This window comes from Acomys minous (genome assembly GCF_964271855.1).
Source record: "Acomys minous genome assembly, chromosome: 10".
NCBI classification, from domain to species: Eukaryota; Metazoa; Chordata; class Mammalia; order Rodentia; family Muridae; genus Acomys; species Acomys minous.
In genome coordinates, this window is record NC_140491.1 from 44,218,192 (window position 1) to 44,245,293 (window position 27,102).

General features: G+C 40.6%; 1 protein-coding gene across 1 annotated transcript in view; it reads right to left on the reverse strand.

The window, feature by feature from the left end:
- Positions 1 to 27,102, reverse strand: part of ABCA13 (ATP binding cassette subfamily A member 13) — a 418,312-nt gene that overhangs the window by 80,931 nt on the left and 310,279 nt on the right. Inside the window, exons 51-55 of the mRNA XM_084798070.1 lie at positions 24,784 to 24,899; positions 18,916 to 19,072; positions 15,231 to 15,484; positions 11,464 to 11,659; positions 8,420 to 8,529 (exon numbers count right to left, since the gene is read on the reverse strand). Coding sequence (XP_084654196.1) covers positions 8,420 to 8,529; positions 11,464 to 11,659; positions 15,231 to 15,484; positions 18,916 to 19,072; positions 24,784 to 24,899 — 833 coding nt within the window. The remainder of the gene's footprint in view (positions 1 to 8,419; positions 8,530 to 11,463; positions 11,660 to 15,230; positions 15,485 to 18,915; positions 19,073 to 24,783; positions 24,900 to 27,102) is intronic.

The following is a 27,102-nucleotide window of genomic DNA, read 5'->3' on the forward strand; positions in this document are numbered from 1 at the left end:
TTAGTCATTTTTTTATATTGTGCTTATTTTTTCAATTTAAGTGTGTGTGTGTGTGTGTGTGTGTGTGTGTGTGTGTGTGTGTGTGTGTGCACATGTGAATGCAAATGTTTAGGGAGTCCAGGTCAGGACATGGCATGGCCTGGAGTTGGAGCTACAATCATTTGTGAGCCGTCTGACGTGGTACTGGGAACCGAACTTTGGCCCTCTACAGTGCAGTGCACGTCTTCCTCTCTGCCTCTTTAGCCCTTGTGCTGATTTCTCTTATTTTCTATTATATGTGATCATTGTCTTTTCTCTTTAAATGTTATATATCACCATAACATTTTACACATGTCTGTCAACTCTGCCTTAGTTAGTATTTGTGATCTTGAACTTCGGTGTTCTAATGCTTTAACATACTCACATATTTAAACATACCCATACTTTATGTTATACATTTTATATTAATTGCTTATGGAAGAATGTTCTCAATTAGTAAAATACATTCAAATTTATTTATATTATTTCTAGTATTTTTGATATTATAATAAGCAGTGCTCTTGGCATAATTTGGCTACTTGGTTTCCTTTTCCCATTAAACTAACGTAAAATTTTCAAAGCACACTATGTTTTTAGCCTATTGTCTCTCTCTGATTCCACAAAGTCAGATAGACAACTGGAAATGCACTTATGAAACCCATAAAGTTCATTGAAATACCACTTAATGTCCATCACCTTTCAAAAATACCATGATTAAATTCCCCTTTTTTTCTACATAAACTTCTGTGTTTTAAGTCATCTATACCCTCTTCAAAATCAATTCTATTTACCGTAGGCCTATACAACATTGAGGGGAGGAGTAGTACGAGGACTATTGAGGTTTCTACTTAGCAATGTGGTGTATACTACATTATGACTGTGTACTCGATCACGCCTATTACTCTTTAAAATGTCATCTTATTTAAACCCACCCACATGGACTATATTCCTGATTCATACGTACTTTACATGTGCTATTGCATTTAACTGTCTTCCCATTATATCTATTAACTCAAATATATTTTGTAGAAAAGATGTCAATATAATTACCCTTATTTCTCAACTATGTCTTATAACTGTTACACAAATTCCAGAAAATTGCTAAATAATGATGAAAAGAGTCTATTCCCTACAGTATGTTCTAGTGGGAATAAGTTCTACATACTTAGCCTAGCTGTTACTCTAGGAGTTTGCAAACTAATATGAGGGGTTTTATTTAGGAACTCTGCATGAAATACAGCCTTACTGTTCATATTCACAGTGATAGTAGTTTTCTCAATATATACTATATCTCTCTACTTCTATCTACATTTTACTCAAATTTTATTTAAAAGGTGTTAATGTATCTATGTGTTCTGTTTTGTTTTATTTGCCAGACTGTCACTCCTTTTACCTGGAATGTTTGAGTAACACTGTGTTAAAGAGTGTCATGTACAATCGTGCTTTTTAAAACCCAGTGTCTGAGCTTTTGAATTGTAAATATGACAGAACCTTTGTTGCAAAAAATGTGTGCAATTCTGCTGTCTGTCAATTTATTTTAAGAATATCTCATCCTGTTCCTTTTCTATATTTTATCTCTTTCTCTTTGCTTTTAGAGTTTTCTCTAATAATAGGCACAGTAGGTTAGGAAAGGCATAAGATTGAAAGTTGAAAACTTCAGGCTTTACAGCTGGGTAGAACTATTGATTGCTTTTCTCCCTTGGTAGCTTGATCGTACACTCAGATATTATGAGAGATAGTCCTCAAAAAGGCAGACTTCTATGCCTGCTCTAGCTCAATTCCTCTAAGTCTCATATCTGAAGTGTGCATATCTTCAGCAGTAGGATTTTTATCTTCATGTCCTGGGAGACAACCAAAGGGAATGGTAACAGCATGTATGGTTTTAGGAGTCTCATGGACCAGCTCAGCAACAGATTCCCAATGGTACAATAGTAGCACTTATATCTTGAGGGTCACCAACACGTGTCCAGTTGGGCTTAAGATACATTCATTGGGAGAGGGTTCATGCCTGGTGCTGACACCTAACCAGCTTCCCAACTCTGGTGTGTCATGAACCCTAAAGGAGATCCACTATTGCATTTTCCCAAATCAATACAGTTTTTATCTATATTCTAAATGCATATCCTTAATACCCTCAGATAAGTGAATCTCTCATCCCTCATCAAAGAAATTTTTTTCTGCTTCAGACAGAGGCTACGAGAAGAATATAAACCTTTTTAAAATGTTGAGAATACATTACCAAGGAAATTCAACCCCAGTTGGCGCACGTATAGTGCAACTCCTACACCCTAAGGCTCAAAGAGCATCTAAGAAAAGGAGGAGGAAAGATTGTAAGAGCCAGATAACCAGGACTGCAGCTGTGAGAAAGTATCTTCTAGACACAACAGAATGCTATACTCATGAAATCTCAACAGTATGGTTACCTAAACCAGATACACATAAGGGTAACACAAGTCAGCATGCCAACTTGGATGAGGGGCATTTCACAAGGCCCCACCCCTAGATGAAGAGCTAGCAATGGGCAATCAATGGCTTCTGGAGGAACAAGACTTAGTTTACTCCAGGGAATAGGCCTCTGATAGGTTATCCAAGCATCCAATCCCAAATAGTCAGCCCTAATCAGATGTATACACATGAGCATTCCACATTATATATATTTATATATATATATATATAATCATACACATATATTTATAATGTTATAATAATAATTAAGGGAAAAGGTGCTATGATTTGAGAATCGGTGGAACACAAAAAGACTTAAGGGTTGTGAAAATGATATAACTCTAGTACTTGTGAACGAATTTCTCAAAAATAAAAAAATAAAAATGTAAGGTTGAATAAAATCTAAACTCTACCACTAGAGTTTGAATTCCAGTGAATGACTTATGTCTTTTTGAATCTCACATTCCTTGTCAGTAAAATCAGAGTAACAGTCTCTTCCCAAGGCCACTATAATTCTCCGGTAAGACTCAGAATGTAAAGACCCCTAAATGCTTTGGTGAATAGTAGAGTCGGAGGAAATCATGAGTCTTGTCATTAGTACTATTTTATTCCATGGCTGCAATTGCCGATGACTACAGGATTGGCTACATAATGCAGCCATCTTCCTGCGTTAGAAGAGAAGGGTCCATGGCACAGGGTAACTGAGGATAAGATGGAGCGTATGTGTCCTAGACTGACATAATCTAAGACTCAAACTTTAGCCCTGTGCTGGCAGCATAAAGCTACATGTGGAAAAAGGCTTGCAAGCTCAGTTCTCAGGAGGTGGCCATGGAGTTTAGAAACTCAGGATTATCCTGAGCTACATAGAAAGTTTGAGTCTGCCTAAGCTTCAGAAGATCCTGTCCCCCTCATTACCATCAAAAACCAAGCATGTGGTTCTTGACAGGTAGCCTAACAACTTATGGTTACTGTCATTATATCAGGAGCTCATCATATGCTTTAAACTGCAGGTTTGAAAAGAGTTCTGTGTGTGTGTGTGTGTGTGTGTGTGTGTGTGTGTGTGTGTGTGTGTGTGTGTGTATGTATATATATATATATATATATATATATATATATATATATATATTCCCAAGTGTGAGTTATCCACTTAGTCATTTATGGGAATTTATAAAGCACAAATTAAAATAAAAAGGACTGTTCCCAATAATGTAACCACAGAAAATGACAAAAAATAATAATAAGCCCCAGTGCAGTGAACGGCTAGGTCCCTGTGCTTTAGTTGTACAGCAATCAATGTGGGGCTTTGTGGGTAGAAAGGGGTACTCCAGCATTCTGGGTAGTTACAAATTCTATTGTGCTTTTAATTACCTACTTAATTCCTTGAATACCAATGTGCAATTAACATTACAAATAATCAAGGTTAAAAATATAATTAATGCAAGTGTGATTTAGTTATAATTAAACTAATTACACAGATATGTAGCATAATAAGAGACTTACAGACCATTCTGTGAATGCAAATTTATTCTTCCTTTCGAGAGCAGTTATTTGAATTTCATTTTCCAATTATTTTACAAAGGATAGAATGGAATAATAAAGAAAGGAGTCAGTGTTCCAGGGATGAAAAAGTAAACATTTTTTTTATATTACCTTTAAAATTTCTGGTTCTTTTGTCCATATGGTCTTGTAAATAGGCAAATTAGAGAGAACAAATAATCAGATACCACCACAAGCAACAAAAAATTCTTTATATCTTAATTCTCTTGCCATAGGGGAAATCAACGTCCTAATCCTCAAGGGATTTTCAGTTCCACATAGGTATTTTAAAATGGCGGGTGGTATGCACAACTAGTTGGTCATACATGAGTTGGATAAATTTTACTTTCTGTTATAAGATAAATTTTATTATAAATGTTTTCATCTGTTGACACTAACTAACATAAGTGCAAACTCTGCCCTTGGACAGAAAAGTTATAGTTTATAAATGTATTAATTAAACTTCAAATGTTTTAAATGTCAAATAATATAAATTTTCAAGCAATGATATTCAACGCATTGAAATACTGTCATTAAATGAAAAGTAAAACATATTTTAGTTTAATGTTGATTTGATGGGAATATATTTATCATTTGTAGAAATGATATTTCTACATCCTTCCCACCACATAGAAATGTGAACTATATTTATCATTGCATTCAAAATCTTAGTTCATTGCATGACAATCTCTGTGCAGTATGAAGTCAGTTAAAAGTCTAGAATTACAGGCACAATGCTTTAACTTTCTTCCCTATATCTAAAACATGTGGTTAGTGAATTGCTTTGTGTATTCATTGAATTGTATATTTTTAGAAAAACAATAATCACACTCAAAAATAAGCACCCCTGTGAGCATAAAATGAAGAGAATTCTAGAGGAAGGGCCTAAGTCTGACCATCCATGTCTGCCTTTTAGATTTGAATTCTATTAAAAATAGCCACACATCTGCTCCCTACGAGGAAGAAAAGACACAAAAGCCCTTTGTAGCTATAACATAGAGGGAGACCAAATTCAAGCTCAAGTGTGATCCCTGGGATATTGGGTTAGAACACAGACATTTCCCATCAGGAGAAGCTGAGAACATCTCTCAGGATTAACAGCGAGCTACTTATGTTCCATGCTAGATTAGCAGGGACAGGGACAGGGCCAGGACCAGGTTCTAAGAGGTTGGAAACAGGCCCATTTCCATATAACCGTGAGACAAGGACTCTGACGGTCCACCAATGGCATGTTTTGAATCTACACATTCTTCTTAAATATATTTTACTAATTTATTCATATTACATCTCAATTGTTATCCCATGCCTTGTATCCTCCCATTCTTCCCTCCCTCCCATTTTCCCCTTACTCCCCTCCCCTAGGACTGTGACTGAGGGGGACCTCCTCTCCTGCTATACATTCTTAGAAGGGCTGAAGGTATGAAAACCATGCTAGACAGGAGGCTTATGTGGAGGATATGAAAATGAATAAACCCACTTAGCTCAATTTACTGTAAGCTAGAGAAATGAAAATCCGTGAGAAAAGCTAGTGAAAATGAAATGTACGAGCACATAGGAGACAAATTAGCTCCTGCTGGGATCCAGTTCACCTGGATGAACAGCCTAGAATATCGGCAAGGACTCCATCAGGCAAATTTCAAGACCTAAAGGACTGACGTTTCTAAATTGGCTTGGATGGGTGTCAGTATACACCATAGTGAGTGAAAGATGATGAAGACAAAGTACCACAAAGAAGTTATTTTACCTCAAACTGCAGAAAAGGTTGATATAATTTAGGCCAAAGCAGTGAGCTTGTAACAAAATATGTAGGAGAGACGTCCCTAAAGTATCACAATCCATTTGAAGAAGGAATTAGGGAGGGCGGTCTGGCTATAGTAGACAATCTAAAAGACGACAGGGAAATGCATACCAAAGACCACAGTGGGTATAACAGTTCCTTTAGCCAGAAGGTGCCTAGGAAAACCTCGCTGAAGACAGGGGCATCGGGCTTGCCTGTTTCTACCTGTATTGGCCACAGCTAGATTAGAGAAAGGAAGGAAGGAAGGAAGGAAGGAAGAAGGAAGGGAAGGAGGAAGGGAGAGAGGAAGGGAGGGAGGGAGGGAGGAAGAGAGCAAGAAAGGGGAGGAGGGAGGGAGGAAGGGAGGAAGGGAGGAAGGGAAGAAGGAAGGAAATCCCTTTACCTCCAAAGACTGGATGCTGCGACTGACCTGAACTGAATAACAAGCCCAGGCCCACAGCCCTGCTCTCCCCCTAGCTTTTACCAGCCCGCATATCTCTCAGTGCCAAGTCTCGAGCCTACCCTCCTAAAACAGAGATTCCTCTGTCCTGCCATTCGCTCACAAATGCAACAATTTTTGTCTAAAATGTACAAAATCACTCTATGTGCCACCCCTTCAGACTTCATATTTTTGCAAAGATCCCATATACATAGAAAAGAACCAGACACGGTCCAAAAAAATTAATGAGATGATTCATAATGATATTCTGCCATGCTCATAGATTGATGCCTTATCTGGTCATCATCAGAGAGGCTTCTTCTGGCATCAGATGAGGGCAGGTACAGAGACTCACAGCTAGACTTTACGTGGAGAGGGATTCTAAATTGGAAGTCTCCATCAGGTCCCTCCCCTCTGAGCTCTGGGAATAAAAAATGAGGAGGAAAGATTGTAGGAGTCAGAGGGGATGAGGGACACCAGAAGAGCATGGCCCACTGCATCAACTAAGCAGGGTTCAACAGACTGAAGCAGCAAGCATGGGGCCTATGGGTCTGTCCGAGGTCCTCTGTGCACATGCTATGGCTGTTAGCTTGGTGATTTGGTGGGACTCCTAACACAGAGTGGATGTGTCTCTGATTCTTTTGCCTGTTCTTGGGACTCTTTTTCTGCTTTTGGGTTGCCTTGTCCAGCCTCAATACGAGGGCATTTGGCTTCTCTTATGGTATTTTGTTTTGTCCTGTTTGCTTGCTCTCTCATGGAAGTCTGCCCTTTTCTGAAGGGAAAGCAGGGGATGAGTAGATCTGAGGATATCAGCGGTTGAGGAGAGCTATAAGGAGTGGATAGGTGGGGCATGAAACTGTGGTCAGCATGTATTGTATATGAAAAGAATCTATTTCCAATTTTTAAAAACTTCTATGATATTCCCTTATTGATCTGTACTAATTTGGTTCCTAGACTCACCCAAAGAGTCCACAGAAAATCAAAGAGAGAAGGAAGAGATACAGTGAGATGTGCTTTGGAAGCAGTTGAGACGAAATACCCAGCATGCACTAGGACCTTATATGAAAGGAAGAATGCTACTGACTAAAGAAGAAAGGTATTTTGTTCAGAAAAGATTTGAGACACTATTCAGATAGAAAATAAATCAAATTATATTTCTGCTACACAAAAGATTCTAATTAAAACTCCTTATAAATAGCATACATTAAAATGACCAATATTTGGAAAAGAAAAGACAGGTGACAACTTTAGGACCTCAGAAAGAGAAGAATTACTCAAGGTTCAGAAAGTCAAAAGTAAGAGAAGGGGACGAAACTGACTTTACTATCACTGAGAATTTCTATATACAAACAACTCTAAAAACAAAGTCAAACACAGGGAACTTAAAAGGAAGACTAAAAACATAAAATCTGGACAAGATACATTACAGAAATATATATTAAGAATTTCTATTTCAGCCAGGCAGTGGTGGTGCACACCTTTAATCCTAGCACTCGGGAGGTAGAGGCAATTCGATTGAAGCCAGCCCCCACACAGAAACCCTGTGATTAAAGAGCAACAACAAACAAGAATTTCTATTTCAATGATAAACAACTTGTACCATTACTTGGGCCAAAAATCTGTGGCTAGCTAGGACATAGGCCATAGGGGAAACACTAGTACTATTGTTCTGCTAAATGGACATGGTGCATTTTTCTTCATATTACAGGCATTCCTGAGTGTGAACACATAGATAACAGCCAAAACTAGATTAAGCATATAAGTACGCTGGTATGTTTAAATTAAAATGCCAAGCCAGGCACAGTGCAGCAGGCCTGTAATCCCAATATTTAGTGGGGCAGAGTCAGGCAGCTCTCTGTGAGTTCAAGGCCGGCTTAGTCGACAAAAAAGTAAGTCCAGGACAGTCAAGTATACACAGAAAAACCCTTTCTTGGAAAAAAAAAACAATAGATGGATAGTAAATAGATAGATGATAGATAGATAGATAGATAGATAGATAGATAGATAGACAGACAGATAGAGTGACAAATATGATGCAAATATTGACCACAGATTTTAAGATTGAGGAAAATATCCTGTCTTCTTGGCTACAAGGGTTGAGCTCCAGTCAATGATTCTGAGAGACTTTGTCACCCCTTTGGAGAAATTGCAAACAGAAAATGAGTTTGGAGGGAAACAGAAAAATGATCGATTCTGAATCATACCCCTGAGGAGTCCTGATGGCGGCATGTCCTGAGCTTGGTGCAGTTTCACCATTCAGAATTTTGAATGTTGTGCTCTTCCCGGCGCCATTCACCCCGAGGAGCCCAAAGCACTAAGAATAAAAAACGAAGTTAGGCACAAAGTACGAAGTGTAATCAATATTGTTTTAGAAACAGCATTTGATTTTACGGTATGTTGATGTTTTTGATGTGTGATGTTGGTGCACTGTGGAACCATGCTGTTGTATAAAAGGTACTTTGTGCTTTGAATGCTATTGTGGCACTTGTGCATTAAAAAAATCAGTATTAATTTAAAGAAATACAAATTCAGTTATATAAAACCTAACAGAATATGTAGTAAGTTAACAATAATCCAAATTTTATAAGATAATCATCTTAGGAAGGTATGTTACTGCAGCAGCTGCTTTGCTTCAGATTTAATTTTTGTATATTTTCTTAAACAGTTCCATCTTGCACTCTGAGTCAGATTATATATATATATGAAATGAATGTATATAATCAGATAGATATGTACACACAAGCATATATGTATATATTTATATAAGGAAAATGGGTGGATAAAAATTAAATAGAAAATGATAGAAAAATAAACAGATAACAAACAAATAATAATAGATGATGATATACATGTAGATGAAGGATGGATGGATGGATACATAGATAGATGATAGATAGATAGATGATGGACAGATAGAAGATAAATATTGCTGGTAGCTACATGCATTCATTTTTCCACTGTAAAAGTTGTAAATCTACTTCTTACTCAGAGCTTAAGAGAATATTGGTATTAACTAAGGGAACAACCTCCAATTTTATATTTTGACAGTTAAACTGATTTTTTTCTTCAGTCTTGTCTTACAGTCTTTGTGAAGACAGCCTTCCCACCCCATTCTCTAGACCTGGTATCTGTTTTGTAACTGGATTCAACGTGCTTGAGATTCCTTCTTGGAACACAAATCTTCTCAGACTCATGCTCTGATGTCTGAGCACTAGTGTCTCCTGACACCGCTACCGTCCTCCTTATTACAATGCCTGTTTCTGCATTTTGCCTTCATGCCCACCTAGCACTTGCCTCCGTTGTGTGCCTCTGGACAACATCAAAAACCTGAATCACCATGTACCTCAGTCACTATGTTTCCTCCAGCATCACTGGATCCACTTTAGAGGTCCCATCTCACTCCAGACCTGCCTTGTGTCACTACCGTACTCGCTAAGCCTTAAGATGCCCTGTCAGCCTATCCAGACTGCACCTCTGCCGCGGACGGATCCCGGTGTGACCCTGCCACCTTTGTGGTAGCACTCTTCCTCACTCCGCTCTGGCACCTGCTTACGTTGCTCTTGTAAATCACTGAAGCCTGCCATTCCAGAACTTTCTAACCCTGTCCAGACACGGGATAATGTATCTGCTCATGGTTTTCTATCTCCCAACCAGTTCTCTGATTCTTAGGGGGACAGAGACAGACATCTCAGTAGTCATCTCTGTTTTCTTCACAGCTTCTTACAAGGTCCTTCCCGTCTAGGCAATCAAATATGCAGCTCATAAAATCCCAGGAAAGAGACCAGAGCCCCATGTGCTACAGTTGTGGCCACTGGAGTTGGGATTACCTAAGGGGGTGTGTCTAGTTGGCCATGTTTGCTCAATGATTAAGCTCCTACAGGCTATTGGAACTTGGTCCTTCCCTTTTCTGTCTTTTTAGCATCTGGCCATGGCATGAGCAGCTTCCCAGCATGCCTTCTCTTGAAGTGCACCAGCAATGAAGACAATGGAGACTCAGCCTTTCCTCTTCTTCAGTTGACTGTTACACTAACAACAAGCAGCCCAAAGGGAACTTCAAAGATAAAAAGCAGCTGCCTAGTTCTAGGTTCCTTTCTTTTTTTCTTCCTTCCTTTCTTCCTTCCTTCCTCCCTCCCATTTTCTCATTCTCTCTCTCTCTCTCTCTCTCTCTCTCTCTCTCTCTCTCTCCCTCTCTCTCTCTCTCTAAACAGCCATGAATAGATAGCAAAGAAACTAATATTGATTTAAATTTATTTAATTTTAATTCAAAATTCAATAAGGTAACATCACAAAGCCAACTGGCAAAAAACAAAAACAAAAGCCAATAGAAACAATAATTAAAAATCAATCCTTTTGTCCATTATCCTAGAAATCGCGATCTCAATCTAGGTCACTCCTAGATTGCTTTAGACGGGGCTCGAGGCCGCTATGTATCCTGGGGTACTCGTATCTGGATTGTCTGCTCAGCAGGACGGTATAGCTGATGGCTGGCAATGAGATGGCCAGATAACCACTAGGTTTCTCTGGACGCTGGGCCATGCACACGGCAGCTGTGCCTCCAATTCTAACCATTAATTAAAGGTAATCATTCTCAGAATTGATTTCCCTTTGTGCATTGAGTCCAAATAAGAGTCAGTTTATATGACTTCTGTCAGTTCCCATTAAAGGTTCCTCCACAGCTGCTGTGGCATGCACATAGAAGAATACCATTCTTCTAGAGCAACAGTTCTCACCCTGCGTGTCTCGACCCCTTTGTGTGTGTGTGGGGGTTTGCATATCACACATACTGCATATCATATATTTACATTGCAATTAATAACAGCAGCAAAACAGCAGTTATGAGGTAGCAACAAAAATAATTTTATGATTGGGAGTCACCGCAACATAAGGAATTGTATTAAAGGCCGCATGTTAGCAAGGTTGGAAACTACTGGTCTACGTGGATTTAACCTGGAACTCAAGAAAAATTGCATGCCAAGTAAGTGGGAAAAAAGTGAGTTTCAGCTTTAACTGGGTTTTAAAAAGTATTTGAACGCAATAAAAAGTCAGTCTAAAGTCAAACCATTCTTAAAACTCCTTAGTTACGTAAACTTTAAAGAATCATGAAACAAAATAAATTTTCAATCAATTGACAAATGTTCACTATGCTAAGACCCTGTCTCCAGCTTTGCCTCTGTGACACTGGAGGAATCTCTGGAAGATGGAGGCTGCTTTTTGAGGGAAAAGGGGGTAAAAGCTGCGGCTGTGTTACCTCGCCTCGTGGTATGCCCAGGCTAATGTCACGCACAGCAGTGGTCTTGCCCCTGAAAAAACTTCGGTACATTTTACTGAGGTTGTGCAACACCAGAATGTCTCCTCCAGTCCTTCCTTCAAGCACCCTCGCTTCTTCCCTTTCAACATCTATGTCCTTAGCAGACTTGACTGTGCCCTGCGGGACAGAGTGGCCCCTGGGAAGATAAAGAGAGAGTTAATTTCCATCGGGGACAGTCCTGGCATAGTCCCCATGTGACACCTGTGAAGACAGAAGGCAGAGCCCTCAGACCTGAGTAGCATCTGCTGTCAGAGCATCTTGCCTGCATCATCCTGATTACCAGGAAACGTCAACTTCCTTTCCACAATCAAAGGATATGCACTTTTTACCGGAGACCCTGAGAAATGTCAATGCTAGAGGCAGCTTTTAATCTGGAGAATAACAAAGTCATGGTAGCCTTTGTGCTAAGTACCAAAAGTAGTGATCACATTAATATAAAATATCAACTTCCACAGGTATATTGGTAAAAATTACCCCAATTTATAGTATGAGTTGGACAGCTTTTGTATATCCTGCATATTCTGTCCAACAGGTGTTTGCAGATGGACATAACTCTAGCCAGCATATGTAACTGGCCGTCATATCTAAGTGGCTGGCTCTCAGTCCTGGCTGCCAGGTCCTCATTAGGTTTCCATTGAGATATTTTTAACTTTCAAGCAAATTTTCATTTCTCCACTAGACTATGATGCACCTGCATTTTAGTGATGAAGTACTAACCAACACAGTGTCCATATGATGCTCATCTCGATTTCCTTGTTTTCAGTGTGATATGTTATTCTACACCACTTAATCATCTATTCATGAGGACAGGAGCCTTTTTTACATTTTTTTTATAATTCTGAAGTTATTTCAAAACAAAAGAGTATTATAGCTAAGAGAAAGCATCCATCCACTGTCAGCCCTCAGCCATCCCAATGACATAGTCTGTGTTATTTTTCCACATCGGAAATCACTATTTTACAAAACTGTCACTCACTGCACACAAAATACTGATGAGAAAAGAGAGTTGAATCCTCAGAGTGGTCAGCTTTCATTTACATAATATTTGAAGACATAAAATGAATCAAAATAGATAAAAATTAGAGTGGCATCTATCTAGAGGTTAGTTACTGAGGAGCAGATGTTGAGGTGAGCATTGAATTTAGCAACCTAAAAAAGGATTGAATGAGTTGATTCATTTTATGAAAAACTCCATCAACTTATACCTTTCGGCTTGACTACTGTTTGCCTTTCTAAAGATGCCACCATCAGCCCTTTATCCTCTCCTTATATCTTAGAAGTCTGCACCCAAGATTTCCATCCTCTCTGCATGAGAATCACCTGGAAAAAATTATGCATGTCTGTAGATCCCATGACTAAAACTAAGCAACTTGGTGCACCAGGGAGGGATCAGGTACCATGTTTTTATCTCCACCCCTTACTCTGATAGGAGGAGGACAACCAAAACCTTGTTGGCCAACCCCCAAACAAAGCAAGGTCCTAATCCTTCCACCCCTGCTCAGCCATCCACCAATCACAGTGCAACAGAAGAAGGATGCAGGCAGGCCGTACGCACTGTAGGGCCGTCCTGATAATTCATCACAGCTGGCATCTGGACTATACGGCTATCCCACCTCTGCCTGCATAAGGACTCAGGGAGCACAGCCAAGCTCCAGACTGCAGTGAATAGAGGCAAGACTACCCCCCCACACACACCTCTGTGGGCTGGTGTCAGGCCAGGGATGCGTGCAAATGGAGACCTGTCATCTTAAGGCAGCAGAGGCATGCAGGCAGAAGCCTACTCAATTTAGAGGAGTGCAGTGAAGTGGGTTTTATGCTAGTGCCCAGCCACATGCTGGTAATTTATGGTTCAGGTGGAAAGGGTAGGTGTTATCTGATTCCCATGAAGGGACAGGCTCTTCCTATACTCCTCCAACTTTTAGCTAGGACTGGTATAATTTTCCCTAGGAAGGACTTGCTGATAACCTTGGTTACTCATGTTCAGCACTGATTAGTTACTGGGTTCTATTTGGATTTAAACAGCCGACTGACAGGAGCACACTCATTGTGACAGTGAGTCATAAGGGAGCAGAAGGAGAGACAGTGATCTGATCCTTGCCCTTCACATCAACGTAACATAACGTAACACAATGGCTATTTGCTGTGGGTATCAAAGACACTGTTCTAAAGGAGAGCCCAACTCATATCCTCTGTGAAGTAAAAGTAACGCAAAAAGTCTTCTCGTTGAAGAAAATTCTTTTGATACCGTTGAAGAACTGAGAAACTTGGAAGCTGCCAGAGGGATTCTCCACTGCGGGTTTTAAACAGATCGAAGTATTAAGGATTATCAAAGAAGCAATTACACTTAAAAGGTGTCCAGGAGTCTACTCCAGAGTCAGCCAGCTATGGGAAATCTGCAAATTCCAGAATAATCACAGCCAAACTCAGAAGAGTTTCGGGATTTGTATTCAAAATGGTTTCTCTACTTTAGCAGCCTCAAGGGTGTTAAGTAAAGAGATTTCAAGAAACGACTGAAAAGAAAACAATTCTTACAAAGGGATCGCCCAAAAATATTAATAACAAAGCTTTATAGTCTCTAACAGATGGTTACTAACACGGTAGTAATCGATTTTCCTTAAAGCATCCTCCCTTTGCGAGACTGTCTCAGAAGAACATAAAGATATAACGAGAGAGGTGCGGGTGGACAGAATCTCTGTCTGAAGCAGGAATCAAAGGGCCACAGACAGAGGGAGGATCAGCGTATTCAGTGGTGGAGGGTGAGCAGCCATGCAGACCTGCACATGAAGACAAACTGCCTTGTAGATTCCAAATGTATCTTTTAAATATTATTTGTTTGTTTGCTTGTTTGTTTATTTGGGGTGGTGGTGTTTTGTGTGCATGTATGTCTGCGCACATATGTGTGCCTGGTGCCTTTGGAGGTCAGAAGAGGATGTCAGATGCCCCAGAGATACAGATGCTTGTGGACCACCATGGAAGCCTTGGGTATTTTTGGGCGATCCCTTTGTAAGAATTGTTTTCTTTTCAGTCGTTTCTTGAAATCTCTTTACATAACACCCTTGAGGCTGCTAAAGTAGAGAAACCATTTTGAGCAGTCACTCTCTTTACCACTGAGCCTTACCTGATAAAATTTTAGAATCTTTGCAAAGATACCTTAAATCCAACTCTGTGTGTGCATGTGTGTGTGTGTGTGTGTGTGTGTGTGTGTGTGTGTGTGTGTGTGCGCGCGCGCGCGCGCGCGCTTTCAATCCCCCAGGCGCATCTATATATCTACACACACCATTCTCAGCGCCTTCATTTGACGGAGACAAGAAGACTGCATTTGGCAAAGGCTCGTGGTGCCTGCACTACAGTCGTATACCTTCCTGACTCTAGGAATTAATGTCACTTAGTTATAAAAATAAATTACTTTATGGTGTCAACCAAATTTACTTCCACTGAGCAATGTCAAAGTGGGAAGTAAATTGAGACAACCGAATCATTGAAAGGATTATTTTAAAGGTTGGAGTCTTCTCTTTCTAAATTCTTCCCATTTAGTTGGTGATTTGTACTTATCCACTAAAAAAAGAAACATGAATCTTTAACTTATTAGAAGCATTCGTAATAATGCCCATCTGGCACATCCCTTTATCTCATAAGCTCCAGGTGGCTGTTCCCTCGATCTTGACACAGGAGTCGGAGGCATTACCCATGAGCTCTTCAGTACCTACCTTGACCAGCTCAGAGAGTCTCCATGTAACAAAATCCTCAAGAGAAGAAGAACGGTGCCCTGCAGGGTCAACTCCACGAAGATCCAGCCCAAGAAATTCATCTCAAAGGGACTCACGTAAGAATCGATGCCAAAGTTGTGTGTCAGATCGTATTTGATCTGGTTATAACAGAGTTCTATGAGACCTTGACCCAGGCAGAATTGAGGGAAAATGGTAAAAACCCACTTGAGGACATTGTAGATTTTCTGCAAATTCTGCACAGTGAAGGGGGAAAAGGATGAAATTAAAAGCTATTCCCTTTTAATAACACATATCAATACCTTCCTGTTGCCCTTGGTTAGGGCTATAGGTCCAGTCTTCCCTATCACTCTGACTCAGAGACACCCTCAAACAGCCATGGACCTGGATAGGATTAATCCTGAGGTCCTGTTCTATGTGTGTCTTACTAGGTATTGCTTGACGGAATCTTTTGTCCCTCTCTTTCTCTTCTCCCTTTTGGAGTGGAAATTTGTGCCCTATACCTGCCCCGCATATTTGATTGTACCAGCTCACAGCTGGAGAGATGTTGAGATGGAATACATTTTGAGGGCTGGAGAGATGGCTCAGAAGATGAGAGCATTGGCTGCTCTTCCAAAGGTTCTGAGTTCAATTCCTAGCAATCACAAGGTGGTTCATAACCATATATAATGAGATCTGGTGCCCTCTTCTGGCATGCAAACATACATGTAGGCAAAACACTACATATATAAATAAATATTTATTAAAAAAAAGAAAGAAAAGTCCTATATTTTTGAGTCTCAGCCACATCTGAATCTAATTAAGTTTGTAGATTACATAGTAGGCCTTATGCTTTAGAATTGAGGCCACAGTAAGTGAAAAATTTGGAGCTACTATGACAGAATGAGCTTGGAATTTTTACCTGAGAAAGCCATGGGTCTTGGGAGCCCAAGGGCAGAATAATATGGGTGAAACATCTGTACCACTCCCAAGATGTTTATGTTGATTTTTTTTTATCCTCAATAAGGTGGATTAGAAAGTCAGGCCTTTGGAAGGTAGTTTTGGGTAAATGAAGACAGAAGGAAGAATCTCTACAATGAAATTAGTAAATTTCATTATATTAAATTAAATTATGGGACGAGAATGACCCACGAGCTACATCTCTGACTTTTTCTTCTGTGTGAATGCATAAAATAGCCACTGTCTGAAAGTCTCCAAGAGGACTCTCTGGAAAAACTACATCTAAAGGCACATTTATCTATGTGTATGTTAATTAGTGTTTCTGTTACTAGTGATATCTGGGATAGGCAGCTTTGAACTTGGGAACTGATAATTAATGACAGGGTTTGGTGACATCAGTACTTTTATAACTCATCTTAAAGAATCGGCAGTGATTTTTACACAAGTACTAACAAAGACTATGTGCTATGTGAATGCTGACTTATCAAAAATAACACACAAAAATTCATAGGTCGACAAATCAATTGTTTGAGTTCAAAGGAGTGGCTATTGAGGCATATTAAAACATAGAGAAACAGAAACTGTGATTTTAAATCTGGTAACATTTTTTTGTGCTTGAAGCAGAGATCTTGATTTGTGGGAGAGAAATACATGCCCGGTCTTGTCTAACTGCCCAAGATGTATCATTCTTCAACAGTATTTTAGAAATAAGAAAAACAGTCACATTGACACTCTAGGCTGCATCGACAGTTGTTAATACTGGCTGTGCTAGCTTATGACCTGAAAGCCCAGTTAACATCCTTGATACCTTTTATTTAATTTTACAAGTTCATAATGCTTTTTTAACATGGCAATGGACATTTGATATTGATTAGAATAAGTACTTAAATAATGTCAAATGTCTTTAGCAAACAGTATCATAAGAAGGAGCAGAGGAAGGAAAGATCAAAGCAAGTCCAGACAAATGTCCTCCATTCTTAACTGGTGAGTCACTCAAATTATTTCTTCCAGGAAACACCCATTGCCTGTCGGTTTTTAAAGGCGAATGCTATCTGTAATTGGAGATAGCAGCGCCTTGTCATCCACCATGTTGTTAGACCCTCCTAGATGAAAACATTCCTGGCTAGCCTCCTCTTTAGTTCGAAGTGATTCACAATCCTTTTCCTTTTGGAGCTAGCTTATCCTCCCTCTGTTAACCTACTTCTCACAGAGCTACCCTGGCTGCTGGTTTCTCCCAGTTGCATCTGTATTGGCTCTGGTTTCCTTCCTACCACAGTTTACAGCATCTTCAACAACCCAGGTCACATTAGGAATCAATGGAATGGAGCCGGGCCTCTATGCCTCTTCTGCTCATCTCAATATTCTCCTCAAGTTAAAGCCAATTAATTGTTCAGCAAGTTGTCTATTTAAAGGCTCAGAATATTAATACAGATTAGTGTCAAGCTCAATCTGTAAAAAACAAAAAAAAAATCACTGAAAGAGATCACTGCCCTCATTGAATGCAAAATGGATATTTACACCCTCCATTGCTTCTACACAAACATAAGGCACAATAATAGGAGATAATGTTGGCCATCATTCAAGAGTCTACGAAGTCTGGAACCCAGCTACAAGGTGTGAACCTGTCCCAATGGGGCAGGACTCAGTCCCCCCCCCCTCACTGGAAATGGGAATATCAGCATATCCTTCTCCTAGAAGCACTATACTTCTCCCAGGTAAATTCTTCAGACTGTGGTTTCAGCACCTGGGAACTATTGAGCCATGAGAGAGTATGAGAACAGCAAAGTGTCTTATTGAGCATAATGTTCTCAGCAGTGAGAATAAAGAACATAAAAAAGGAAGGACTGAAATATGAGAGCTAAGGAGAGGACAGAGTCTGAAGCTGATCCCACCAGTCACAATGGGCACGATGAGTGACTGACAGAAGGGTAAAGCAGGAACCATGGGCGAGGACAGCCTCATTAAGGAGCCAGGGTAGAGCAAATGAATAGGCTATACAGACAGAGTGGATTTCAGCTTGACCCTAATGCCTGCTAGGCATTTCCCTCACTGGGTGAACAGGGCGTCCCCAGGGCATTGTGTTTCTTTAACACGTGGAAACACAGTGCACTAAGTCACACACATCCTTCTTCAGTCTTGCCATTGTGTGAGTGTGGACAAGGCTGTGGTCTGCCTTACTTATAATTTTAAGCCAGGGTTCAGCGTCACTTTGGCAAGACATATTTCATTATATTCATGCCTCCGCCATCAGTAAGTCAACATCTGAGGAGCCCTGAGAAGGACATTGGGAATGAACAGTGAAAACCTATGTGGGCCTGCCCTGAGGGTGGAGCAGCTTCTGTACCACTGCAGCAGACTTTACAATTGATCATTACTGCTGAGCCTTTGTTTCTCGGGTGACGGCACTATGTTGAGGCATTCTGCAAACCTGAATGTTTAAGACTTTGGGTGGAGAAGGTAAGTCACTGAAAGCAGACTTCTGAAGAGTATACTAGATCCCAGGCTGTTCTTTGTACTCACCATGTGAACAGCCTCCTCCCACACATGCTTTTTCCAGGCCCTAAATTAAGAGTGAACGTCCTCTGAGACGGGGAGCCAAAATAAAACCATCCTCCTTTAAGTTGCGTGGGTCAGCCATTTTGGCATGGTGGTAACAAACCAAGTAGTGGGCTTGCCCATACCCCCAGTCTCCGGCACCTTTGGAAATGGGCCACTGCCAGTGACTCACCGGGGCTTTGGAAATGATGGCCAAGAGCCGGGGCATGGTGGTCATCAGCATGGTGCACAAGCCAAAGATGAAGTTCAAGGAAATGTAGGAGATGAAGGCCACGTCTGAACTGGAAAAGATTCTGGAGATCAGATACATCCACGGAATCATTGCATATCTAAAAATCAGAAAAAGTAGTATTTTTACTTTCCTGAAACATTTATTTATATCACAGCTGAACTGATGTACAAGTGCAATGCTATTTAGAATGGTCAGGGTTTTTTTTCCATGTGTAATACGCATAATTGTCTGCAATAGAAAAAATATTTTCGGGGTCTCCAAAGACACTGCAAGGTGAAGGAAAAGTCTCATGGGTGTTTGTGCTTTCCCACTGGGCTTTTTCTAATTACCTCAGTAGTAGGTCCTCTACCTCTCAAGCCTATTGCAAGAATAATGTCCTCTGATTATAGTGGGAATTGGAAGATACCAAGAATATAACAATACTCAGAGAATCTTTTCATAAAGGACATAAAAATAAGAACTGGAAGCTTCTTGTGCTGTCACTTGTACCGGGTCCTTTTTCCTTCTCCTATTCTCCCATGTGGGATCTGTAGCTCTTAGTCAGGGTGTCCATAGTAAGGTTGACACCATGATTAATCTTCTGCTGCGGGCCTATCGGTAAAGTTGCCCATGGAACCCCATCTGAGCAGGCCCAAGGCTGAGTAGCAACAAAAAATGCTAAGTACTGAGGCTTACCAGTGGTCATGAGATCCAAGAAGCTACTCCACTAGCCTCACAGCCAAGGCTCTGCTTCCCTCCTTTTCACTGTTCTTCCTAACGCCAGCTTTCAGTTCAAGGACAACTTCCCTCGGCTTTCTCTTGTGACAGGAAAATGCAGTCAGTTTAATGTACCCTGTCAAAGGATTCCTGCACTTTGAACAACATCCCAAATACAGGTAGAGGCGACACCTATGTAAAGACTCATCTATTCTGAGTGTTCTCTGCACACCTGGAGTAGACCTGTCGATATTTCCTGTGGCGAGCGTTTAGCATGAGACAGTGCAGTACCTTTTAAATGCCCGAGAGTTCCCTCACATGTTAACTAACTCTGAAAATTATGAGATTTCAAAACGGGGAGGGGGGATTTAAGATAACATTTGGTCATATAAAATTTGTTATACTAGAGAACACCCCTGAGTTAAAAGATAAATTCTTGTACTTGGGAAAATGTGTGGAGTATGACAAATAAGGCCACATAGTATCTGCGAAATGTCACTCAGTAGCAGTCTGCCTCGTAATGTGATCATGAGGAACATTTTGTGGGGCACATGTTGGAGACAAATACTTCAAAGCAACTTTCTCTAAAAAATATTTGCTATGTAAAATAATTAAGTAAAGTCAAAATAACTGCCAAAGAGGTGAGCGAGCCATCGCTGGCTACTGCTGCTAAATATGACTAGTCCTATCTAAAATAAGGTACTAACAGACAGAATCAAATCTCATCCCTAATCCAACACATGCTTCCTCCTGCCCTTTCCAGGGCGAAACTCAGCTGTCATCCCTCATCACGTGACTGCTTTCAGGAACTGGGAACCAGGCACAGGGACACACAGCTACAGTTCTAGATCTCGATTGTACAGCAGGAGGATAAACAGTTCAAGGGCCGCTGGGTCAACGATGAGGACAAAATGAAGGAAAGGAAAGAGCAGGCGGACAGGAGTCAAATTATTCCTACAACTGAAACACAGCTAAGCAACAGTAGAAGCTTCTGTGTCAAATTTTAGGCCTGTTTTAATTTCTGTCAAATTTGTGTGTGTGTGTGTGTGTGTGTGTGTGTGTGTGTGTGTGTGTGTGTGTGTCTTAAAACTATTGGCTCAAACTCAAAATTCTGGAACATTATAAGACAACTTGTGTCATTTTATTCAGGCAGACTTTTAAGTATATCATCCTGGTATACTTAGAACTACCAAAGTGCCAGCCTTGTTGTTGTTGTTGTTGTTGTTGTTGTTGTTGTTGTTGTTGTTGTTCCTTGTAAAAATATGGCATCCAGGCAGCTCTCTCTGTTCAACTTGAAAATGTGGGAGCTAGAGGAATTGGGAGGGCAGCCCCTCATGATATACCTGATACAGCTGGTTTGCAAGGCACAAAACACAGAGGCCTCACAATGCTTCCCCCACACACTGCACCCTGCACCCCACACCCCCACTGTCAGCCTGGACTCCCTGAGCTATATATACCTGAGGGAGTAATTACCACATCACCACTGGTCTCCACTCCACTGGAGATTACATAGAATCTTTATATAAGGCCCTCATACCGGGTTATGTCCTTCAAATATTTGACAAGTTGATCAAAGCATTGTCTAAGAAAAAAGACTCAGAGACAAAGACATAGTCTTAAATGACACCCCTGGAGATTTCTTTTCCTGCATTAATGAATCTTTGAGCTGCTTTTTCCACCAGCGATGATTCCATGATTTTTTTAAACTACATTTTCATTATTTTCCTTTCAAACGCTTGGTTGAAATTAACATACTGGCAGATCCAGCCCCCACCGTTGCCTTTTCTAATTTTTAAGGGAAAATTTAAATTGACTTACAGAGCATAATTTACTTTATATGAAACCTACTGTGGCTTTTAACACTCTCTACTCTTTTATTAAAATACAACTCATCATTTTAATGATTGTATAATTCACTGGAGGTCGGTATACTCTTCTCAGGCATTCTGAAATTTATGAGAACATACCATATTCTTCTCCTGACAATTGGCCCCTTCCTTCTGCTGTGTGAATCTCCCTGGAGAACAAACAGGAGACTGTGCTCTTATTTTTTACAATCCTTTACAACTAAACACACACCAAATATGTCCTCAGCTTTACATTTTTTTTATATATAAGTTGTCCATCTTTTATTTTAGATACTTTTAGTGTTGCTTTCTTGATTTGTTTTGATTAGTTGAGATTTTTTTTAGAAAAGGTCTTAATAGGTGGTCTCAATGCTGGCCTTTCTGTCTTTGTGTTCTGAGGCTCTGAGATGTTTGCCATTGTGACCAGCATGATTTGTTCACGTTGTCTCTCTCTCCTCTCTGCCTCTGTCTCTCTAAGTGTGGTTCACTATCCTGTATGTGTCTCTCTCTGCCTCTGTCTCTCATTTATGCCTCTGTCTCTCTATCCCAGTCTGTCTGTCTCTGTCCATCTTTGGCTTTGGCTCTGTCTCTCTAGCTCTGTTTCTCTGTGTCTCTTTGTCTATTTCTCTGTCTCTCTGTCTTTGTCGGTCTCTCTCTCTCTGTGTCTCTCTTTTTCCCTCTTTCTGTCATCTGACAGGCCCTGCTTACGCAGCTCAAGCTGGCCTAGAGCTGTATCCTCTCACCAGGTCAACAACTTCCGGGATTCTTCCCTCTTTTTTGATGCTAATTCTGCCTCCTGCCCTGTCAGAGTTTAAATACCCATTTTCCTTGGTAGAAAGACAAATTATTGCTGGGTATTTCTGTTCTAACTTTCATAAGACTTGGTTTCCTTATCTCTCAGACACCAGCTCAATCAATAGCTTTGTTTCGAGTCTGAAAGTGGTTTTAGGTTTCCGCGCTTCCTGGGAGTTGGCTTTCTTAGATTTTTCATTTAGGTTCCTGAACTCAGGGGTTCAGGGAGGAGGAGGAGGAGGAGGAACAATCACTCTGCTCTCTAAATTCAGAGACAGCTGGCGCCTGAAACTGGCTGCCAAGACTAAGGGTCTTAGAGTGGTGGGTTACAGGTTTCAGAATTACATCGATAGCAATGACTAAAAATCAACCTCTTAAGTCCTCTGAGTCATAACATGTCACTTTTTCACCTCTTAGCCTTTTTCTCTTTGGGAATACCCAGATTTCAAATATCTGTATTTTCACCATCTTCTCAGGCCCAGTCATGTAAGAAATCTTCTCAAGAACGTGGTGGTTGAACGAGAATGCCCACCATAGGCTCATATTTGAAAGCTTGGTCCCAGGTTAGGAGAATCCTTGAGGAAACATTAGGAGGTGTGACCTTGTTGGGTTAGATGGAGCCTTGTTGGAGGAGGTGTGTCGCTAGGGGTGGCCTTTGATGTTTTAAAAACCTATCAATTATTCTCGTGCTCTCTCTCTCTCTCTCTCTCTCTCTCTCTCTCTCTCTCTCTCTCTCTCTCTCACGCACACGCGCACACACACACACACACAGAGCACTATGCCTGCTGCCACACTCCCTGTCCTGATGGATAATGGACTAACCCTCTAAAACTGTAAGAAAACCCCCAATGAAATTCCTTATTTTTTTTAATCTTTGTATTTTTAATGAGAAAGCTCTCTACATAGCCTTGGCTGCCCTGAAACTCACTGTGTAAACCAAGCTGGCCTCCAACTCACAGAGACATTTCCCCAGCCTCTGCCTCCTGAGTGCTTGGATAAAAGGTGTGTGCTGACAGAGCTTTATTTTACACTTTGCCTTGGTTCTGGTGTCTCCTCACAGCAACAGAACAGCAACTAAGACAAGGATGTATATCACCTTTGGGAGACATTGCGCATCCATAGATTATGATTCTCCAGAAATCCCCAGAAATGCTTAGTTATGAGCATAGATTTTTCTATCTTAACCAAGAAAATATTTTCTGAAAACACATTTTATAGGATTACATTTTTGAACGTCATCCAAATTTGGTCATCATTTTTGAAGTCTGGTCCTCTAAAATTCAAACGTAATTTTATAGCATGGCCTATTTTACACATGCTACAATGAAATGCAATAACACATAACCAGTAAATGAGATTAATAAGCTGAAATAAGGTACTAAGAACAGGGTACAATCATACAGCCCTTTATATATGAGCTCATAACTTTCCGATTGAGTATAATACCGTGTTCCACAAGCATTCTTTTAGTGATCACATGATTATCACTATGAATAAGATAATTGTATAAGATAATAATAATAGCTAAAATTAATGTAATCGCTCTGCAGTTGTTCCTGATGTTTACAGAGACTATCTCATTTAAATTTTAACAACAATATTGGCACTGTACAGGGAAAAAAGTACGGTTTAGGTGGAAATTAATAGTAACGAGGCCACAGGGCAAGCGGCATCATCAATATTCCCATAAGAACTGGTTTCCTTCCATATTTTCCCACCTGTCCATTCATCTATCCCGCTATCCATCCATCTGATGATGTATATACATTTGTTTAGGCAAAACTCTGTCCCCTAATTAGATACTTTGAAGAATTCAGGATAGCTGGGCTGATAACAAAATAAGTAAAATTCCCCCTTAGTTATAGCCTTTGGATTAAGTCTGAGTGGATTGCTTTTTTAAAAATCTTAGTACATTATTTCTCTGCCAGACAGGTACCATTGAGGGAGCAGTCCCAAGCATCCAGTGTGTATAATTGAGGATTTCTGCAATGACTTTTCTACTTTTACTATTTTTTTCCTCTGAGGAAAAAAAGTGATAGGAGTCATACAAAATACTCCCAGGCTACTAATATTATAGGAGAGGAAAAAAATATGCTGGACAGCTTCACAAGAGAACTTCCACAAATGCAATTTCAGAGCTAGCTGGATTATGTATTTGAGCCCACGATTAATGTCAAAGTGAGAATAACAGAGAATCCATTTCCCACTGCACAAGTTTGTCAAACAGCTTGAGGGCCTTTCTTAGACAGGACCAAGGCCATCTTCATTATGACCGTGGCGACCTTTCCCTCCTCTACAGGGCACTCATCATCCTGCTGCAGCTTGTTTGCTCAGCATCCCTTGTAGAAGTAACGTAATTGCTGGAGAAGAGAGGAAGTCATGAAGCCAACAGCAGGTTCAAAGCCATCCTGAGGGTTTTCTGTCTCAGAAAACAAACCATAATTCCGCAGCCGTGTTTCTCATCACATACCCGAAAAGTGCCAGCAGGAGGGCTGTGGCCAGCAAGTTCTCACGGAAAGTGAAAGCTGTTAACTGGAAGGCAGCTATAATGGCGACACACAGGCAGACGGAAACCAAGTAGAAGAGCTGGAAAGAGAAAGGGAGATGGGCTGCATTGGATAGGGGTATTAATCATTCTCCACTTACTCTGCAATCTCCATTCAAACTCTAGGGAAACCTAGCTCCTGCTTTGCATATTAAAAGAGTTTTAGAGCTCATTGTTGCTGAGTCATTGTTATGGGCTTATCTGTGTTCCTCCAAAATGCCGAGCTAATCACCCAGATCTTCAGAATATGACTACACTTCAGGTCATGGCTTATGGTACTTTGGAGGGGGGGCGGGGCAGGCTCCAGATCTTACCAGGGTCATGTAAGCCTAGCTCCCTTGGGAAGAACCTATGAACCCAGATACTGTCCCCAAAACAAAACCACACACACACATGCACACACACACACACACACGGGGACACACACGGGGACACACACATATGAGGGGGGATTTAGGGGCTTGAGGGGTGGATCTCCCCTGCTCTGCTTTGTCTGTATCTTTTCCTTCAAAGAGTATACAGACAACAGCATCCCCAGGCCCTGCTTGGGCACTCCTAAACCTAGCTATTTCTTTGAGTTTGCTGACTGTAGAGCGAGCGTTTCTTTAGAATAACCCACGTGGCTAAGTCTTTTTTGGTCTTCAGATCGCTGCTAAAATTTAATTTATTACTCTATCTTCCTGAATTAAAATTACCTTTACCCCACTATCCTCTTTCCTTCTTGAAAATGATTTAGTCATGAATCAGTTATATCTAGTATATTTGCTTTCTGTTTCTTCCAATAAGACTTGTGAACTCTAATAGGAAACAGATCTACTCTAATTTACTCATATATTTAGGACTAACATTCAGTCCATTGAGTGGGTGAAACAGAAAATAGGCTGGCTGGCTGACAAACAACAGCGTGGATCTATTGCTCACAGCTCTGGAGGCTGAGAAATCTAAGACCAGGACAGTAACAGATTTAGTAGATAGTGAATACCTACTTTTCAATGTAAAAAAGGTGCACGCTCTTGGTTTTGTCACATGGTGGAAGGCATAGAGAGTTCTCTGAGGTCGCTTTTATAAAGGTACTAAACCTCTCATGAAGGCTACAGCCTCTTGATCTAATCATTTTCCTGAAGACATCACTTCCTGATACTATCAAACTGCAGAATAAGTTTGAAGACTGAATGTTGGAGGACACTAATGTTTGGTCCTCAGCAATCTTGCATACACCCTGACCCATAACAGATCCTCAAAAGCATTCACTGATTGAGTCATCAAACAGAATTAACATAAAATGATTGAGTAAATGTAGAAGAGTCAGCCAATAATCAAAGAGCCCTTTCTGCCCTTAAACCCCAAGTCTACACATGGCATGGACGGCCACATTCAGTATTGGCAATAATATAGGCGGTAATAATATAGTAAAGCACAGAAGGAGAGGAAGCCCCAGGTTTTTATGGGTTTGTTTCTCTTCAGTGTCTTGAGTGTGGCACTCTTTGTGCCCCTACCCTCTGTTGGCACATTCTTCCCTTTCGCTGGGACCAATGGCTGGAAAATGTTGGGGAGCACAGATGCTTGAGACTGTGGTACTAAAGACAGAAGTGAGTGGGAGGTACTGAAGTGGGGTTCTGTCAGCCAGAAGCAACATTCTGGAGGAGCCACCGCCTTCCTATGAAGGGGCATGGCTTAATAAAGATAAAGCCTTTGAGGAACCAGCACTTTTCTGTCTTGAGATTTATGAATCATCTTTAGGGTCAACAGAAAGTACTTGGCATCTCATGCAACTGACTCCTGAAATATTGAGGTATCATCACAGGGATGACTCAAATAAGTTATATATTTATTTATTTATTTATTTATTTATTTATTTTTGGTTTTTCGAGACAAGGTTTCTCTGTGTAGCCTTGACTGTCCTGGACTCACTTTGTAGTCCAAGCTGGCCACGACCTCACAAAGATCCGCCTGCCTCTGCCTCCCGAGTGCTGGGATTAAAGGCGTGCACCACCACGCCCGGCAATAAGTTATATTTTTTAAAACATCTAGATTGCAGGATCAAACGCAAACAATATCAGTTGAGTTCTAAGCCCATTCAAAGGAGTAAACGTTGTTTAAGAGCAACTTGCTAACACATCGGTTCTGTGTAAAGCAACACAGATGGCCAGAAGCTGATGAGCGGAAGGCTCTCAGTGAGTTTCAGGCCTGCCCTGCCTTCTGCTCACATGGGATTCTCTCCAGCATAGAATAAATCATCTCTAT